Source organism: Urocitellus parryii, chromosome 8, assembly GCF_045843805.1.
Source record: "Urocitellus parryii isolate mUroPar1 chromosome 8, mUroPar1.hap1, whole genome shotgun sequence".
Taxonomy (NCBI): domain Eukaryota; kingdom Metazoa; phylum Chordata; class Mammalia; order Rodentia; family Sciuridae; genus Urocitellus; species Urocitellus parryii.
The window spans coordinates 55,575,585-55,596,155 of record NC_135538.1 but is presented as its reverse complement, the minus strand read 5'-3'; the positions used below and the strand labels follow the sequence as shown (position 1 = coordinate 55,596,155).

Here is a 20,571-nt window from a genome sequence, read left to right as displayed (position 1 = left end):
CATATTCAATGTTTTTTATTGACAAAATACCAAAATGAATGAATAATTTAGGCAAATGGAAACTGAAAGTGGGAATTTCAAATGTGCCATAGCTAACAACAACAACAAAAAAACAAAAAACAAAAAACAAAACTGTAGAACCACAGTACCTATGCCACAGTTTTGCCATTTACTATTTGTGTGAGCTACTAAACATGGCATTTTTGAAACTTCATACAATTTCTTTGTCTATAAAGGGAAAATAGTAATAAAATATTCATAATTCTATTGAAAGAAATAAATGGGTTAATAGATACAAAGTGCTACATACTGTTTGCTATTATCATTACTTTTAGGCTGCCTCAGATTCAATAAGGCACCACTGTGCATCTGAGATTATATAAGTAAAATGTGAACACCAATATGGAAAAATGGTCCTGTCCAAACTCTAAGATATCTAGTGTTCAGCCAGGCTTAGGGCCAGGAAATACCAAATTCTACATGAATGTTGCCTGCTGGAGTTATATTACAGTCTCTGTGAGTCATTTTGGGGAGAACAGAGTTTTGATACAACCCAATTGCAACATTTTACAAGCCTTTATATCTTGTTTTGCCTTTTCTCTAACTCTTTCAAATACCATAGTTTCGATCTTCTCACTCTGTGGGTACAACTTAGTTGCATATACATTTCATCAATTGCAACTGCTTTATTTCCAGTTGAAATTCATAAAAGGTGGTGGGAATAGAAATGATGGTCCGAGAAAATCTAAGCCAACATCTTGGGAGGCCTCCAGTTGTGGCAAGCTAATCTGAGTTCCTCATCTACTATCCTTAAGACAAGATAATCACTCCACCCCAACCCATCCATTTCCTAAACACGTCTTACAATATTAGGGGAAGTTGAGGATGTATCTCAACAACAGAGTGCATGCTCAAGGCTCTGAGTTCAATCACTAGCATGAGATCCACCACCCCCCAAAAAAAAAAGTGCATGTGTTTGTGTGTGTGTGTTTATATATGAGTACAGAAGAGATTCATAGGACGGGGTGAAAGGTTTCTTTTTAATCTGAGAAGATGAGGGGTTCATTACTGTTATGCTTTATTACAGCATAACATAAATAAAATAAAAATTAGTTACCTATGAAAACTGTAAATGTTTAAAAACTATTGCTGAAAACAAATAAAACTAATCTTACTAAGGACTGAAAAAAGCAGACTATAAATTTTAATTGATAGCAGCCAATAAACTATAATCGCAGATTACAACATCTTTAAATGTATTCCAAAGTCAATCCCAATAACTGGGTTTATTTTAAAGGCAGCTCAAAATACAATTAAAAAGAGTTTATTTCAAACTTGTATGAGTAGAAACTCAAAAATTTCACAATACAAAAGAAACTTATTCTGTTATTTCATTCACTAATGTTAAAATTTTAATCCAAAAGACAACATTTACTATAACTTGCTTGCCAAAATGAGATTTCAGAGATACATATATGAAAACAGTAGGGCAGGACTAATTATTTACCTACATTCCTTTTTAAATCAATACTTAAAACAATATTCTGCTTTATAACTTTTCAAAGCTATTGTAAAGTGAGAAAATGTCCTTCCTCTTAGCCGAATCACCTTCTGATACATAGAGTGCCACACACTGAACAACTAATCAACTTCATTTTTATTTTACTCAAAAAAGCACACCAAAGTAATGATAAAAAGAAAAAAATCTATTATAATTTTTGGAAGAACTAAAAGGAAAAAGACATCCAATATCATATTCACTGTCACCTTTCCAATGTTTATTATGGAAGATTTTCTCTCATTGTTCAAATACAAATGTCCTATGCTTCTGGTGATAAAATGTGAATTACAAAGTACTACTGATGACTAACCACTGACAAATAACAAAAGTTTCAAACAAAGGTTCACCAGTGGCCACTGGAGATGCAGTACTCAATACAACATTTCTCAAACTTAGCTGCTCACCAGGATGATAAGCAGAGCTTCTAAAAATAAAAATATAAATATGTAGCTGAATGCAGTAGCACCCCCCCCCCAACCCTGAATTCCAGCAACTCAGGAGACTGAGGCAGGAGGATGCAGTTCAAGACCAGCATGGGCAACATAGCAAGGCCTTGCCTCAAAAAAAAAAAAAAAAAAAAAAGAATGCATCCCTGGGGTCAATAACCAGTGCCAAAAACAAACAAACCAACCCAAAGTGCAAGACCCTCCTCATGTGAATGGGTATCTAATTCTCTGGCATCTGTACCTTTGGAAAGCTCACCAACAGGACTCTAACATATATCCAGAGTTAATGACATCCAGATGTAATGAAAAAATAGATTTACCTTAGAATCAGAAGCGACAGAGGTTCAAATTTCTGGTACTGATTCTTACTAGCTGAGTTCATTTTCTCATTTGCAGAAGTGACAACATTTATCTAATTCTTATAAGGGATCATTAGATAACATGTAAAACTATCCAGGATTGGAATACCACGAGAAATTTAGTAATTGGAATAATCTCTAGATAAATTTTGTTCTATCTGGAATCCATCTTATCAAATCGTGGCTACATGAAAAATGCTAATGTATCACAGAAAATTTTAGTGGCATTTTCTACAAACTTCTTTTTATGTTCACTGGGAAAAAAGCTGGGTCCTTAAAAATCACATATATCTCAAAATAGGGCCCACACAGAATTTTAACAATAACATTTTATTACTTCTTATAATGAACTTATTGTGGATTAACCAATATTTTTTACAAATATACTGGGCTGCAAGCACAGCTCAGTGATAAAACACCTGCCAAATGCATGATGTCCTGAGTTTGATCCATTGAACTGCAAAAATTATTTTTTAAAAAATGAGTTCAGTTCCTTTTCGTAATAACTGATATATACAAATATCCTATGATGCACAAAAATCAAGATTTCTAAGAATCCTAATAGTAAAAATAAGAATTTATTAAAATGTAAAATTATCCTACCAGTGTTTCCCTTATTATTCATCTGCAACTCAAATATTTGAATCTCATATTGTATTTTTCTGAACATAACATCTGAAAATAAATAAAAAAATAAATATGGGTGGGGGCTTCTATTATAAGTATAAAGCCTTTCCCTTTTAACTAAAACCTAAGAAGTCATCTCTTTTCTCAATTCCTGCATTTCCACTCAGTGTCATCTCTTCTGCTCCTCTGTATCCCAGGCACACAAATATTAATATTTTTAATCTCTTGGTGCATACCTGTAATCCCACCTACTTGAGATTGCAAGTTCGAGGCCAGCCTCAGCAACTTAGACTATGCCTCAAAAGAAAAATAAAAAGGGTTGGGAGTGTATGTAGCTCAGTGATAGAGTGCCCTGGATTCAATCTGCAGTTATTACAAATGAACAAAACCAAAAAACAAACAAGAATCATGTAAAAGAAATGTTAATAGTGTTTTTGAATTTTAAAATTGTTTTAAAAACATCTATGAAAAGCAAACATAGAAAAATATATCTGTAGAAGAAAATCTAAGGAGATACTAACAAAACCAAGATACAAGATTAAGGAAGTTCACAAAATCTTAACACTTTGAATATGACACAGTGATATTTCCTAACTGATTAGAAGCATTGTTTGAGCTACTTTCATATCCTTCTAATAATGTGAAAGATAGAAAAAAGTTAAAATGTAAAAAGCTCCAAGAATTCAAGGATAGTTTGGATCCTAAAGAGACCTTGTGGGAAAAAATGCTTCATAAGTAGAAAGCCACTTTGAAGATAATGATCAGGATTTTACTAATCATGCTGCATTTTGTATTAACAGACTTGTTTATTGTGCTCCTTTAAAAATGGATGTTTTTCCAGTAGTCTAGTGTTTCAAAACTTTGCAATTCTTTGTCAATTAACATATTGACATAGGTAGTTTTATAATATCTAAATGTAATTTTCACACAAAAGGGCCTCTGATTCTTCTATAGTTCCTAGAGTAGTAAAAGAGAGAAGGTATGCAATGAGCAATAAAAAACTAGCACTGATTTGGGGGGTTCAGGAAACATCATTAATATGCAGAAATCTGATAGCCAGATTATTATCACTACAGCCACTAATCAGGAGCACTCTACAAAGGTAGAGACGAGTAAATGAGATGTCGCAGAGTTGCAAGTAGGAGTGGGAAATTGTAAAATTCTGAGCAACAATAATTTCTAGGTCTTTTATCCGCCCCCCCCCCAAAAAAAAGCATATTATAGCTGGGGCTCGTTAACACATTAACCTAGCATCAACCACTAATTGTTGATATAAAATTGATATACAGTACAATGTTGTATATCTAATAATCCAGAACTTACTATAAATAAATAAATAGATAGATAGATAGATAGATAAATAAAGGCATGGGGCAGAGACTAGTAAATTTAAATAAGAGGTTGGAGAGAGGGAAGAAAGTATTGTTAAGATATGCAGAACAAAACCAAGTGAGCTGGAAGAGATGAAAATAAAAGAGAAAATATATATTACATAATAATGAAGTAGTACAGTACTACTTCAAAAATGCAAGCAATACTGATCTTACTACAATAACAGGTCACTATTGATTCATTTGTCATTTAACAGTCACCTCAGCAAAAATAAAATAATTGCCTCCAAGAAACAAACATGGTTAATTTTACAAGAAATTATAAGCCTAAGTTTACATATAAAAGATGGTTATGCAACTGTTTAATCTGTTTAACTGCCAAATGCCTTTAGGTTGAAAAAGAATATGGTTCCAAATTCAGCCAAATGAATCATTATAACAACTGGACATACAAGTCCAAGTACTAAGCTACTGAAATAGATGAGAAACTTCATAAATCAGGCTTTGAACTTTGAACTATATTTTGTATAACTGCTGTAAAGGCAGTGATAATGCATATAAATTGTAGTAAAGTAATCAGCATGAAACCTGGAATGAGCTAAAGGTATTTAATATTCCAATAGAGGTTTTTATCCATTGACTCCATATCACTTCTCTCTGTAGAGCAGTGGTTCTCAAGATATTTGGTAATGTCTGGAGACTTTTTTTTTGGGGGGGGGGTCACAATTAGGGATTGGGGATTGAGGAGTGGGATACAATGCTACTGGCATCCAGTGAATAGGAGTGCTGTTGAACATCATACCATGATACACTGGACAGGACAACCTTTCCACCTCCACAGCCAAATCAAAGAATTATCTGGTCCAAAATGGCAATAGTGCCATGGTTGAGATAGCCTGTTCCAGGGCAGTGGAGTTTCTGATTCAGTTGGTCTAGGTTACAATTAAGTCAGCTCCCAATGGATGATTCTGGCCAATGGTCTATACTTTAAGAAACCCTGCACTAAAGAAAAGTAAGAAGGAACTAATGGGGGGAAAAAAGACAAAGATTAGAAAAGTAAGTACACCAGAACTTTTTGTTCTTTTAGAGAAACACAAGGGCTGGCAATGTGGCTCACAGGTAGTATGCATTTGGCTAACATGCACAAGGCTCTGGGTTCAGTCCCCAGCACCACAAAAACAAACAAAAAACCCATGAACTACTTTTAAAGTTCCAAAACAAAAAAAGTCATTTAAGAAATGTAAAACTTGCCAGGCACAGTGGTGGACACACCTGTAATCTCAGTGTTTCAGGAGCCTGAGGCAGGAGGATCAAAAGTTTGAAACTAGCCTCAGCAACTTAGTGAGGCCATAAGCAATTTAGCAAGACCCTGTATCAAAATAAAATATAAAAGGGACTAGAGATATAGCTCAGTGATAGAGTGCCCCTGAGTTCAATCCCCAGTACTGGGGAAAAAAAAAAAAAAGACAAGGATAGAGGTACACGTTTCACCAAGTAATATTTTTTTTTCCTCTGCTTTTTATATTTTTTGTACTGAGGATTGAATCCAGGAGTACTTTACCACTGAGCTCCAAACCCAGCCCTTTAGAATTTTTAATTTTTTTCTTTTATTTTGAGACACATCTTGCTAAGTTCCTTAGGGTCTTACTAAATTGCTGAAGCTGGCCTCAAACTTGATATCCTCCTGCCTTGTTTCCTGAGTTGCTGGGATTACAATTGTATGCCACCACACTGTTTCACCAAGTTTTATCATCCACAATATTCACTGCCAAGACAACTGAAAGAGGTTATAATCCAAAATACTACAAAATTTATTTATTCATTTAAATCATGTGATTTCAAAAGCAATCTTTCTCTGGAAGCCTAGCAAATTATCTTTATGGCTTTGTATTACAAACAAATAAAATTTAACACCCCCACCATTATTTTTAATTATAGAAAGGAGAACACCAAAAGACTGATTTAAAACATATATATAGTAAAAAGCTTGTTTGTTCCATAGTAAAATTTAATTGAATGCTCAAGAAGATTACAAAATATGCTTTACACAACTTTCTCACAAAGCTGTAGATTCTTAAATGCCACACACATAGCTTCAGACTGAACTTATTCACTGACCTGCAAACAAAAAGTATTGCAGGCAAGAAAGTAATGAATATGACTTATTAGCTCAGCTGTATATACAAAGAAAAACACAGAATGGTTAGTATAAACAGAACTTCCAACCACCCAGAAAAAAATGGGATTATTCCATATTTCACTGCCTTGTCACTGGAACACAATGACTGCATATTTTCAAAGCTGATATAAAAAAGATGGCACTGTAAAAATAAACAATATGAAATTAAAAGTGGGAGCATTAGATTCCAATCTATTAAGCCTCCTCCACCTACTGTTGCCCACTTATGATATTTACCTCTACCAATATCTAACTTAGTATATTTTCATGTAGATGGCTCATAAACATCTCAAACTTGTAGCCACAAAGATGACCTCTCAAATCAGCTTTGTTTCCTGCCCCATACCTATTCCGAAATATTCCATTCAGTACGTATAGCACCATCTATATAATTACCCAAACTAGATCACAGGAATAATTCTTGCACTCCCAACCTCTACATCAGACCTAACAATAGGTTCTATCAATTCTACCTTCACAATAAACACTCATTTTTTAGTTTTTGTGGTAGTAGGAACTGGACCCAAGGCCTAGCACATGCTAGGCAAGTGCTCTACCACTGAGCTACATCCCCAGCCCTCTTTCTTATTTTTGAGACAGAATGTCATAATAAGTTGCCTATACTGACCTTAACTTACAATCTTCCTGCCTCAACCTCCCCAGTGGCTAAGATTACAGGTGTGCCATGCTCTGCTATACCATGTTCTTATACCTGGAATACTACCAGAGCCTCTTTACTTCTTTTTTTGGCTGTTTCCATTCCACTCTACATTCAGCAGTGAAGTATTTTTATTTCATTCTGTGTCTTACCTGTCCTCTGCTCCAAATCCTACAATGGCTTCCCACTACCCTTTAAAACACAAATTCTTTCCCTTGTTCTACAAGACTCTACATAATCTGGTTCATTCATTTCCTCCAATACACCTCAAGCTACCCTTCCATCCCTCTCTGGTCACACATCTAAGACATACTGATCTTCTTTCAATTTCTAAAAACCCACTTCTTATATATCAAATGTTCATGCCCTCCCCATAAATCACGTAAAATCCTAACATTCATTATGATAGTAATCAGTGATAGGACCTTTAAGAAATAATTAGGTCCAGACATGAAATCTCCAAATACCCCGATCTTAAACTCCTCAGCCTTTAGATATGTAAAAATTATGTTTATTAAGCCACCAAACCTATACAAATACAACAACCTGAACAAAAGAAGACTAAAACCAGACTCTTTTTTACCTCATTTTTAAAAAACTCTAATTTGTATATATGACATATACATATATGTCATATTATATAGAGCACAATTTTTCATATCTCTGGTTGTACACAAAGTAGAGTCACACCATTCATGTCTTCATGAACAAGGGGGATAGAGGTGAAGGGAGGGGGCATGGGGTAGGAAAGACGGTGGAATGAGATGAACATCATTACCTCATGTTTTTAAAACATGTAATTTTCTAATACGATTGGCTCATTCTTATCATTCAGATTTCAACTTAAATATCATTTTCTCAAACAGGTCTTCTCTAATCATCTTAATGTAAATATGTCCCATTCCTAAAAGGCACTATTCTTAACATTTTATTTACTTCTTTCAAAATAGTATAAAACTAATTGCTAAAACAATGCTTTGGATCCCACGAAGCTTATTAAAAGAAAAAAAAAACTAGATATAGAGAAGTTTTTCTAAAACCGGATATTATTATTAAAAAAAAAAAAAGTGGTGTGACACCACTATACACTGGCTTTCCAGGTAGAGGAGAATATGACAAATGCAATGGAAGAGAAAGGTAAGAAAAATCTATGTTATCTGCACTTTTAAAAACTACCCACAGGATTATGTTCTCAGAAAGTGTCCAGCATATCCTCATTTTGCTGCCCTTGCCCTTTTTGTTTCCACTGGCTACAAGGCCATTAACCTCTGATAAATAAAAGTGAGATACCCTAAACTGCTTCAGGTCTTCACTTAATAACATCAGATCGGTGAAGACTTCCCTGGCCATCCTATTTAAAATAGCAATGCTCTCTCCCAGTACAGTTCTCTCTCATCTTACCCTACTTTTTCTTCCCAATGCAACTGTCATCATATGACACATAATATATACTTATATACGTGTTTATTGTATGCCTCCCCAACTAGAATTTAATTTAGGTAATTATGAGACTTTGTGCTTATTTTTCTCACTGCTGTGTCTCTAATACCTTAAGCCCAAATCATATAGTAGACAGGCAATCAATAACAACCTGTCAACTAATTAACATTAAAATAACACCACCGAATGAACCAATTTACAGCAGAAATACATGAGGGAAGAATGGTAGGAAGGCAACATGAGATGAGGCTCATAAAAATATGGAAAATAAAATTAACTTAATAAACTATGTCTGACATTGAAAGAAAGAATAGGTAAAGAACATTACTGGCAAAAACAGTGTCATATTAAGAAGACACAACTACTTCATTTATTTTTTCTTCTTCTACTTTTTCCAACAATAATTTTCTCAGAGAAAAAGATGAAAATACACAGCTGAAGTGAAAATAATGTTCTCATAGGCTTAGAGATACATAAAGACATGAGGCTATTACATAGGTAGAAGGTAATAGATAACTTTACAGAAATAACATAGTAACATAGAAAGATGACCAAAACAGAGGCATAAGAATTTTTAGTGCAGGTCTCTGGATAAATGGAACAGGAAAAAAAAAAAAAAAACACCCAAAAACTTCAAGATAGGATTACCAAACTAGTGCCAATAGTTCTGAAAAACAATGAAACAGGTGCCCAAGGTCATAAGAGACATAAATGTTTCAACTTAAAAATATGAATGGATTTTATTAACTGGTAAGCTTGATTTCAATCTCTAGCAAAGAACACTTAGAAAATAAAATAGTAATTAAAAATTTATCATAAAATTTAAAATATCCATCTCTAAAGTATCCTCCTTTTTATTATAGTGTTCAGAGGCTAGTATATTTTTATGTGAACTGGATCAAAGTACTTAGGTATACTCAGTAGTTTCTAAAATGGCTGGGAATCAACCTCAACAGTTCTCATTCTATTACTCACCACCTTAAACCAAATGCAAATTCTTAGTAACATCAAAAATTATTTGTTATATCCGGTACTACTTTCTAGTCAAGCTTACCATATACAGTCCAAATAACTTTCAGAGGCAATAATGGTTTAGACTGAACAGGCACTGGTCTTACAAATACATATTTGCTCCCTACAAAACCATTACCCATATTGTTTGTGAAGGGATGTTTTCATAAGGAATGTCTGATTCCCTTTTAGACCTGCTTAAAATCAGTGTCCTTCTACCATTCCGTCCTATTTCCCACCATTAGTTCAATGACATTACAATGGCCTGTACGGCCCTGGATAGAGCCTTTGTTTAATGTTTGGTATTATCTTCTTGCTACTCTCCGGATCATCATGCTCCTGTCAGAATAGTCTTCATTCCGTTTCCAGAACTTAATAAGTTCCTTACTTCTGAATCCAGCCTACATCATGCCAAGTCTGGGATATTTTCATCACAACCCTCTTGTCTATATTCTTTCCTCTTTCCAATACAACTCCAATTGTAAATTTAATGTTATTTAAACAGCAATCTGTTTAACATCTGACCTGCCCTCCACTAGACTATAAATTCTGAGGGAAAGGACTACACCTGTCTTACTCACTCTAGTGTTTCATGTGCTAGAACAGTGCCTGTCTCATCATAGGGTCTATTATTGGTTAGCTAATCCATACTGTCACTGCCTGGGCATGAATCTCCTATAAAGAAGATTGAGTTTGTGACCATGAAAAAAAGAAACAATGAATGTCATTTCTAATACTTGATTAAATACCATTTTTAAAAAATATGTAAAGAATAAAAATCTATGCGCGAAGGAAACCAGCGGCCACCATCTTGGAGAGCTGAAGTAACCATCGCCACTCTCTGACAGATTGCAACAATAAAAAAGGTGCGTGTTACTCAGCTCATCTCCCATACAGCGGGGAATTCGCATAAAATCTCTCCTAGGCTCTCTGGGGGAGGGATTATCAGAGCAAGCCTGCATAAAGACGCAGGGAAAACTAGAGACACCTGACCTTCAATACCCCCTCCCATCAGCGGTGGAAAGGAAACCTGTATTGCCATCTCGGGGGGAGGGGCAAGCAGAAAAAAATCAAAACAATAGAGTGTGGGGGGGTCCTCAATAGCCACGCTCCACGCCCAACAAACTGCAAGCCCAGAGTACAGTTTGAACTGCCGAGAGGCATCACTCAGGGGAAATCTGGTCTAGCAAGAGAAACCAGGACTAGCAGGAGAAACCAGGGGACTAGAGGCCAGGCCCGCTAGACAGGGCGGCTGGAGTCCGCCCCCCGCCGGCGACCGACCGTGCGACTGGGCAGCTAGAGATTGCCCGCCTTCAAGCAACAGCCAGCCCATTGCCCCTGCGACTGAGCAGCTAGAGATCGCCCGCCCACCAGCGACAGCTGGCCCATTGCCCCTGCGACTGAGCTGCTGGAGACTGCATGCCCGCGGGCGACCGATCACCCCAGCGACTGGCCAGCTGGAGACTGCCTGCCCACCGGTGACCGACCGCACGACTAGGCGGCTAGAGATCGCCCACACGCCAGCAACAGCCGGCCCGTTGCCGTTGCGACTGGGCAGCTGGAGACTGCCCGCCTGCCGGCGTCCGGGAGCTGAAACCAACCAGAGACAGTCCAGTCCCACCCCTCCATTCGGACACCCCAATAGAGCTGGAAAGTAACGTGAACATCATGAAAAAACAAGGGAAAAAAGGAGTACAAACAATGCAGGACAACTTAAATCTACAGAAGGACCTAGAAGCATCAGAAACATGGATAGGGAAAGAACTCAAGGCATATCTAACTCAGATGGAAAGGAATATTAGAGAAGACATGAGACAGCAAGTCCAAGCAATAAAAGTATATTTTGAAAATGAATTAAACAAACAAATTCAAATGGCAAAGAACAAACTTTACCAGGAGATAGAGATCTTAAAGAAAAATCAAACAGTAATCCTAGAAATGCAGGAAACTATAAACCAAATTAAAAACTCAAACGAGAATATTACAAATAGACTAGATCAAGTAGAAGTCAGAACATCAGATAATGAAGACAAAGTTTATCAACTTGAAAAGAATATAGTCAACACAGAAAAGATGCTTAAATCCCACGAGCAATCTATTCAAGAGATATGGGATGTCATAAAAAAACAAATTTGAGAGTGAACGGGATAGAAGGCGGCATAGAGAATCAAACCAAAGGAATGGACAACCAATTAAATGAAATAATTCTAGAAAACTTCCCAGAGATGAAAGATGGAATGGATTGCCAAATCCTGGAAGCCTACAGGACCCAAACATTCAAAACCGTAATAGACCAACTCCAAGACATATAATTATGAAGATGGCCAACATACAGAACAAGGAGAGAATATTAAAAGCTACGAGAGAAAGGAGGCAGATTACATTCAGGGGTAAACCAATTAGGTTAACGACTGATTTTTCATCACAGACTTTGAAAGCGAGAAGATCCTGGAACAATGTATTTCAAACGCTGAAAAATGATGGATTCCAACCAAGAATATGTATCCAACAAAATTAAGCTTCAGATTTGACAATGAAATTAAAATCTTTCACAATAAACAAAAGCTAAAAGAATTCGCAGCCAGAAAACCAGCACTACAAAGCATTTTGAGCAAAACACTACAAGAAGAGGAATTGAAAAATAGTGCCCCAAACTAACAGTAGGAGGTATCTCAGTAAAGGGGGAGGAAAATAACTCAAAAAATTAAACAATAAGATAACAAATAACCCAGTCAACAAATGGGCCAAGGACCTGAACAGACACTTCTCAGAGGAGGACATAGAATCAATCAACAAGTACATGAAAAAATGCTCACCATCTCTAGCAGTCAGAGAAATGCAAAGCAAAACCACCCTAAGATACCATCTCACTCCAGTAAGATTGGCAGCCATTATGAAGTCAAACAACAATAAGTGTTGGCGAGGATGTGGGGAAAAGGGTACACTTGTACACTGCTGGTGGGACTGCAAATTGGTGAGGCCAATTTGGAAAGCAGTATGGAGATTCCTGGGAAAGCTGGGAATGGATCCACCCTTTGACCCAGCTATCGCCCTTCTCGGACTATTCCCTGAGGATCTTAAAAGAGCGTACTATAGGGATACTGCCACATCAATGATCATAGCGGCACAATTCACAATAGCTAGACTGTGGAACCAACCTTGATGCCCTTCAATAGATGAATGGATAAAAAAATGTGGCATCTATACACAATGGAGTATTACACAGCACTAAAAATGACAAAATCATAGAATTTGCAGGGAAATGGATGGCATTAGAACAGATTATGCTAAGCGAAGCTAGCCAATCCTTAAAAAACAAATGCCAAATGTCTTCTTTGATATAAACAGAGCAACTAAGAACAGAACAGGGAGGAAGAGCATGAGGAAAATAACATTAAACAGAGATGAGTAGGGGGAGAGAAAGGGAGAGAGAAGGGAAAGCATATGGAAATGGTAGGAGACCCTCAATGTTACACAAAATTACATATAAGAGGTTGTGAGGAGAAAGGGGGGGGGACAAGGGAGAGAATTGAGAACAACAGCAGATGAGGTAGAGAGGGAAGATGGGAGGGGAGGGGAGGGGAGGGGGGATAGTAGGGGACAGGAAAGGTAGCAGAATACAACAGTCACTAATATGCCATTATGTAAAAACGTGAGTGTGTAACCGATGTGATTCTGCAATTTGTATTTGGGGTAAAAATGGGAGTTCATAACCCAATTGAGTCAAATGTATGAAAGAAGATATATCATGAGATTTGTAATGTTTTGAACAACCAATAAAAAAATATAAAAAAATAAAAAATAAATACCACACACAAAAAAAAATCTATGCGCAATATAATGGGGAAAAAAAGAAAAATTTCTAAAAACTCAAAAGTAGGGGAAGGATGAGAAGTAGAAGTCAAAGATAAAATGAAAGAAGCTATATATTGGAAATTGTTGAGGCCTGACTGATATATAGAGATTTATTACACTATTTTCTTGCACTGAGACAAAAGGTTCAAAAAGAGCACTTATGTTTCCTATTGGCAGTTCTTCTTTTGCACCTATACCTATGACAGTATGTGATGCTAACAAAATGGGAAAACTGGAAGTTTCAAGATACAGATAGGTAGTGGGTTCATTAAGTTTAAGAATTTTTATACCAAAACAGAGGTTTTATAGTACTGTTTCTTATGGTATTATGTTATTTCTGTAAAGTTATCTCTTACTTTCTACCTATGTCCTGCTTAGTAAAAAGAGAAGAATAGAGAAAAACCAATAACAACTTTCATCTAGGAAGTCCATCTGGAATCAACAGGAAAAAAATCTATCACGTGATTACTGCTTTAAAGTTCTTGAAATTTTAGTCCCATGAACTATTACTACCTTTGCATCTATAAGACCATTCCAGCTTATAAAGAAAAATGACCTGCCACAATCACAAAAGTGATAAAACAATGAATAGATGAGAGCCAGTGCTCTACTTCTGACCCAGAAAATCTCATTTCAATTCTTACTCAACTGTATATATATACACCACTAATAAAAACAAAGAGATGAAATTATAACCCATCTGTCTTTATCATACAAAACTACAAAGAGCTGGAACCACTGCACTTATCTTTTACATTACCTACAAATCAAATGTATTTTCAAAATATTATAGAACTTGTCATACATAATCACTATTTCCTCTTAGAAAACAGTTTTTAATTTAAAATGACATGCTATCAAGTGATGTCTCTAAAAAAAATCAAGTAACTAGCTGGTGTGCTGGCCTATGCCTGTAATCTCAGTTATTTGGGAGGTTGAAGCAGGAGGACTTCAAGTTTAAGGCCAATCTGAGCAACTTTGTGAGACCCTGTCTCAAAACAAAATAAAATGGGTTTGGGATGTATCTTAGTGATAGACTGCTTGCCTAGCATGTATGAGACCCTATGTTCAATCCCCTCCCCCAGCCAAAAAAGTGCTAAAAAGACTAACCACATGTTTATAGTAAACCCTTGCCTTTAATTTGTAAATCAACTGAATTTATTGTCTTTTTAAAATACTTAATGGATGGTAATATACACTCAGAAGAAAAGGCAGGCCTAAAAACAAAGTCATGTATTATGAATACTTTTTAGTGATTTACTCAAATCTCCAGATTATAAGAAAAATATGACATTTAATAGAAAATAAATAGCCTGTACATGTAGTGACAACTGCCTCATATATAAAAATGCCACTTTCCTTTCTTTCTTTCTTTTCTTCTTTTGTGGTTATTAACTGTTTCAGAGAGGTTAAATATTTTAAAATCTAAAATGAAAACTCATAAAAAACACTGAAAGGCACAGTATACCTTAAATGAGTTTTCTTGGTTTCATAAGCTTTTCTTATTTCTCCTTCACAGAGAGCTTCGAAATTAAAACTAGCATTTGAAAAAAAAAGTCATTTAAATTTCTGTTTAGTCGTTTTGCTGTACAGGTGCAATTCTGAATGAAATAAATTTACCATCTGTTGTCTCAATTTTGACAAGTTTACAATTATACTAACAAAAAGGAGACATATCTTTCACAAATAGAAACTTCTGTTGGAGAAAAAAAATCTTAAACATAAAATCCATTTCCATAAATAAATGCAAACAACGTACTTCCTCTCTTTTATACTAATATTACACCATTCTGTAAAGCTGTTAATATTATTCCTGGTAGCATCAGAAAGAAATAAAATAAAGGAGTCACTCAGTCATTACTGACTTTCTCTATACGACCAGACTACAGGATAGGGATAAAAAATAAGATCTACTCCAACCAGGAGTATAATGCTTAGTAGAATACATAATACATATAACAATACAGAATGTGACAAAATACAAAAGGAGAAATGCATTTAAATGAAGAGTCAGGACAGCATGAAAGCATAAGAAATTCTGTTTCCACTTATGTGTAAGCTCTCTGGCCATGTTTGTTCCATGGGTTCTGGATGATAACTATCTCTTAGCATAGTATCAGGCACATGTTAAGCGGTCAATAAATATTCAAGGAAAAAAAATGGAAAGAATGCTTCATATAGAAAGTGATAACAGACATGAATGTCAAAAGACACGTAGAAGTTAAACAGACAAAAAAGGAAGAGTACTCCAAACAGAATAACAGAATGGAAAACACACACCTTTTAACAATTTACCTTTCAGCATTTTACCCACAATATTTTTTTTATAAGTAACATTTACCCAGCTAAAATATCTTAATTTTAAAGAAACATAAAATAAATAAAAAGGACTCCAGTACCACGGCATACCTCTAAATGGTCTCTGAGTAGTGTAAGTTCAGTCTTAATTACTACAAATGAAACCAAGTATAAACTCACAAAAATAACTTACAGCTCCGAACAAACAGAAATAAAGTATGTATAACCAAACACCATTAAGTTAGATCTAATTAAACTCCAATTTAAAATTAATTTAATAAAGTCTAATTTAGAAAAGTTAACTTTATAATAGTCACACTGAAGAAAGAATATAATCTAAGACAGAAATATAGAAAAGAAACTTGATGCCTAAACAATAGCAAAAATGTCAGTTGTCAGTCTATGTCTGATTATTGTTTTCCCAAGTTCTGAGCATGTGATCTTTTGATTCATGGTTTAAGTCAATGAATATTCGCTGTGGGTTTGATCAGGCTACTGTGGCTTCACAAAATTTTCTTAAAAGGACTGGTAATAATACATTAAGCTTGTGGGCCACATAACCTGTCACAACTATTTAATTCTGCTATTGTAGCATAAATGTAGGTACAGAATGTTTATAGCTGGATTCTAGGAAATCTTAATTTAAGAAAACTGGCATTTGTCACATATCTACAGTTTACCCACCTTGTCTTAGGTCTCAAAGTAACTTCTAAATAATTCTTTTTATTGAGGGATTTGGATGTAGTGCTGTGTTAACAATGTAAGCTTAGCATTAGCAAGGCCCTGGGTGAAATCTCCAATAGCAGCAGTAACAACAACAACAATAATAATACTAGTAATTCTTTTACTGAGACAGCTTTACTTTCTTTCAAAGAAAGGCTTTTACATAATTTACAGATACCTAGAAGGCAGATCTTATCTTGTAACACAGATGAAGAAACCTAAATTCAAAGGAGTTGAATGACTTAAGAACTATTAGTAGAGCTTAGTTGAACTAAGACAACCTTTTTATTTTTTTATTTTTGGCAGTGCTGGAGATCAAACCCAGGGCCTAGAACATGCTAACAGTGTACTATTAAACAGTGTACTATTGAGCTACCTCCACAACCTTGAGACAACTCTTGTTCTTTTGATGACTCAAGGATTTTCCTCACACTCAATCCTCCAATGCACCAACTTAAACATTTCAATCATTTTTAGAATTCTCTCCTGAATCCCTGAACTCTTTTTAGCAGCCTCAAGACAGAGTATATTTCAAGAACAAAGACTTTTCTGTCCATTCATTTACTTCAATTCTGAGATCAAATTATTCTCAACTCCCTTCTCTTTATATGATCCCCAGCTTCCCCCCATTTAAGCTACCTTCTTGTTCATAAGTCTTCTAAAATATCAATTACTGTTTAGTTAGCCAGAAATAAAAAGGTGTTTTGTAGACTATTTTAATTTATTAAGAATTTTGGGGGGCTAGGGATATAGTTCAGTTGGTAGAGTGTTTGCTTAACATGCTAAATACCCTGGGTTCAATCCCCAGCACACCAAAAAAAAAAAAAAAAAAAAAAAAAAAAAAACCAAAAACACTAAGTCCAGTGCCTGCCAGGTATTGAAAAATGCCTGACATATAAATATGAAACTAAGGAGCAATAAAACAAAGAAACGAGGAAATATAATATACAGTACATACAATACAGATGTACCTTATATGAGGTTTACATCATGCTCTGAATTTTGCATAAATTTTAATAAATACTTAATAACTACAAGTACCTCTTGACATTGTAATAATACAGTTGTTACTGCCATGAAAAAATTTATTAATTCCTTAGCCAAAAACAACTACCAAATATAGACACAGAATAGAATATTCTAATTGCATTGTAGTTTGCACTGAAAATGTGATCATGCACACCGAAACTGTGCAAAGTAATCTTTTATTTTTTTAATATTTTTTTTAGTTGGTGACAGACCTGTATTTTATTTATTTATATGTGGTGCTGAGAATCGAACCCAGTGTCTCACACATGCCAGGCAAGTGCACTTCCACTGAACCACACCCCTAGCCCCACAAAGTAATCTTAGTTAATGAAAAAAACTACAATTACTGCATGATCTTTAAGATATATTGTCAAAATGTAAAATAACTGTTATAAATTTATATAGAAAAATAAAAAATAAAATGATTATTATATTGTAATTTTAAAATATTAAAACATTGATTAGAATGTTTTATTTATTCCTAAGCCTGGGTGAACTGGAGTATTTCTATGTTGTAAACAACTTTCACCATTTTATCATTTGTATTTTCAGTATCATGGGCTAGCTCTGAGTGTTCCTTTAATATGAACGTCAACAACATCATTTATTCTGGAACTCCTTCATCCTTTATGTCAAATGTACTTTCCTTATTTATGCTAATGAGTTCACCTCATTTAGTTCCTCTGGCTGCATATCCAGTTTCTTGAAAGGCAGCTATCTCAACTTTTCCAGAGCCAGCTACTACCCAGTTACCTTCTAGTTTCCAAAACACAGTTTTTTGGCTGCATTTATGTTCCCTTGCCAATTCCCTCTTTTTTGTTTATAAAATGCTACATGGGCTTATTGTTGGAAACAAGGAAACATTATATCTGCATGCTTTGCTGTCTATGGACAACATGAATAACTAATGCATAGTGACAAATCACTGACAGACAATGTAAAAAGCAATATAATTTGTCACTGATCATGAACACATTCACTGTTATGTAATGATTCTTGGACTAAACAGCCAGCAATAAAATTTGTACTTCATGTAACTAATTATAGTTAATATACCATGGTAACTGAAATTTGAACTATAAGGTCAGTGAACTAGTATTATCTAATTGAATCACAGTAACTGAAATATAGGAATCATGTGAAGTAAGGAGTATATTTAAACCAACCCTGTGAAGGCAGTAGAAGGAAATCAACACAGGCAATATTAAGGATCTATGAACTCCAAAAGATGGAGAACACAGAGATGAGCTTCATGCTCCTCTCATCTACTTCTGTGAAGGTATTTTATAAATCACAGAGAATAGCAGACATAGTAATGCAAGCATAAAGAAAGTCTGCTGTTCTGAGAAAGCATAGACTGAAGTTGGATCTGTGCCCAAGTAGAGGGTATCATGGTATACACATCCACAGTTTCCAGCTGTGATCCCAAAAGGGTAATACCTAAGGAATGAGGAAGAAATACTACCAGTAATGGCATTTTCTTCAGAAGCTAAAACAAAGTTTATGTTGTCTTAAGTCACAGAATAAGTGACTTAAGTATTTAAGTCTAGTGCTACAGAATTCATGAACAGAGGAATATTGGGAGGGTATAATATAAGGTATGACTAAAAGTAGCCACTCTGAAAATTTGGGCATGAAGGCTAGAATTAACTTGAACCACCAATTCTAAAATATATCACTTGTTTACATGGTTATGGTTTTATCATGTTTTATAAAGTGGTACTCTGAAATTAAAAACTGCTATAGTTACCATTTTGTAGTCCCATCCAAAGCTGCTTATGATCTTTTTTCTGCATTTCATTGATTACTTGACTTTTATGCTTTAAAGCATCAGCTTCTTTCATACAAGACATAAAATGAGCTTCAATTGCATCCTTAGATGGACAGTGCAGAAGGTCTTTCTCTGGAAAACTCTATCAAAGGGGAAAAAAAACATATAAAAACAGATATACACACCACAATTTTGCCTTTATAAAGAGAATTGTATCCCTGAATTTTCCAATATTTACCTTCACAATAACCACAAATACATCTTTAACTTATCTTTAAAATCATCAGCTATTTGTGACATTTTGTACTTTTCCCAAATAATTCTTACATATATTTGTAATAAAACAGAAAAGGAGTGCAATAATTTAAAAAACAGCTTTTCAACTAACCACATCAAGAGTTGAAAGGATGTAGAATGGGACTCCCTCATACCAATGACGGGAATATAAAATAGTATAACTAGTTTGGAGAAGTTGGTAGTTCTTCTACCAACTTAAAAAAGGTTGATAGTCCTTAAAAAGGGTAACCACACACCTACCATCTGAACCAGTCATTTTACAACTATGTATTTAAGAGAAATTAAAGTATATTCCTATACAAAGACTTGTACATAAATGTTCACAACAACTTTATTTTAATAGCCCAAATAATCAACAAATGAATACATAAAGTATGGTATAAACTCTTATTAAAGTATACACTGTATGTTGAGTTTACTATTCATCAATTACCTCAATAAAATTGTTTAAAAGTTGTTCTTAAAGTAAAATGGCTAAAGTCACATTCTGTGACTTCACTTGATATATTACACGTGTATCGACCATTACATTCAAAGTAATCAGCATTATTATTTCTATTTAAGTAGGTATTTCTATTTAAGTTCAATTGCTTTCCATTCCAAGCCTATAAAGCAACCCCTAAAACCTAAAGTCACAGAATTAGAAAAGAAGTTCAGTGTATTATAAACATAAGACACAATTTTTAATAATTTCTAGAAAATGTTAATTTTGGTATAATTAATCTATAAATTTAAAAATGTTTTTCAATTTCAAAACAAAGATACAATTTTTATTTGTCATTTTAAAAACTGAGCCTTGAGTTGGGAATGTAGCTCAATGTAGTACACTTGCTATTATGTCTGAGGCCATGGATAGATCTCCAGAACCACAAAATATACAAATAAAAATAAAAGTAAACTCTAAAATTATCTTTTAGATATCATTCATTCTCTAGCCTATTGCTTATAGTTTGATATTATAAATGAGTGGCTGAAAATATAAATGG

At 34.8% G+C, this 20,571-nt stretch overlaps 1 protein-coding gene across 3 annotated transcripts in view; it reads right to left on the bottom strand.

Annotated features, from left to right (window-relative positions):
- Positions 1-20,571, bottom strand: part of Atg5 (autophagy related 5) — a 127,880-nt gene that overhangs the window by 51,254 nt on the left and 56,055 nt on the right. For all 3 annotated transcript variants that reach the window (XM_026389663.2, XM_026389664.2, XM_026389665.1), the window contains one exon: positions 19,268-19,430. In XM_026389663.2, coding sequence (XP_026245448.1) covers positions 19,268-19,430 — 163 coding nt within the window. The remainder of the gene's footprint in view (positions 1-19,267; positions 19,431-20,571) is intronic.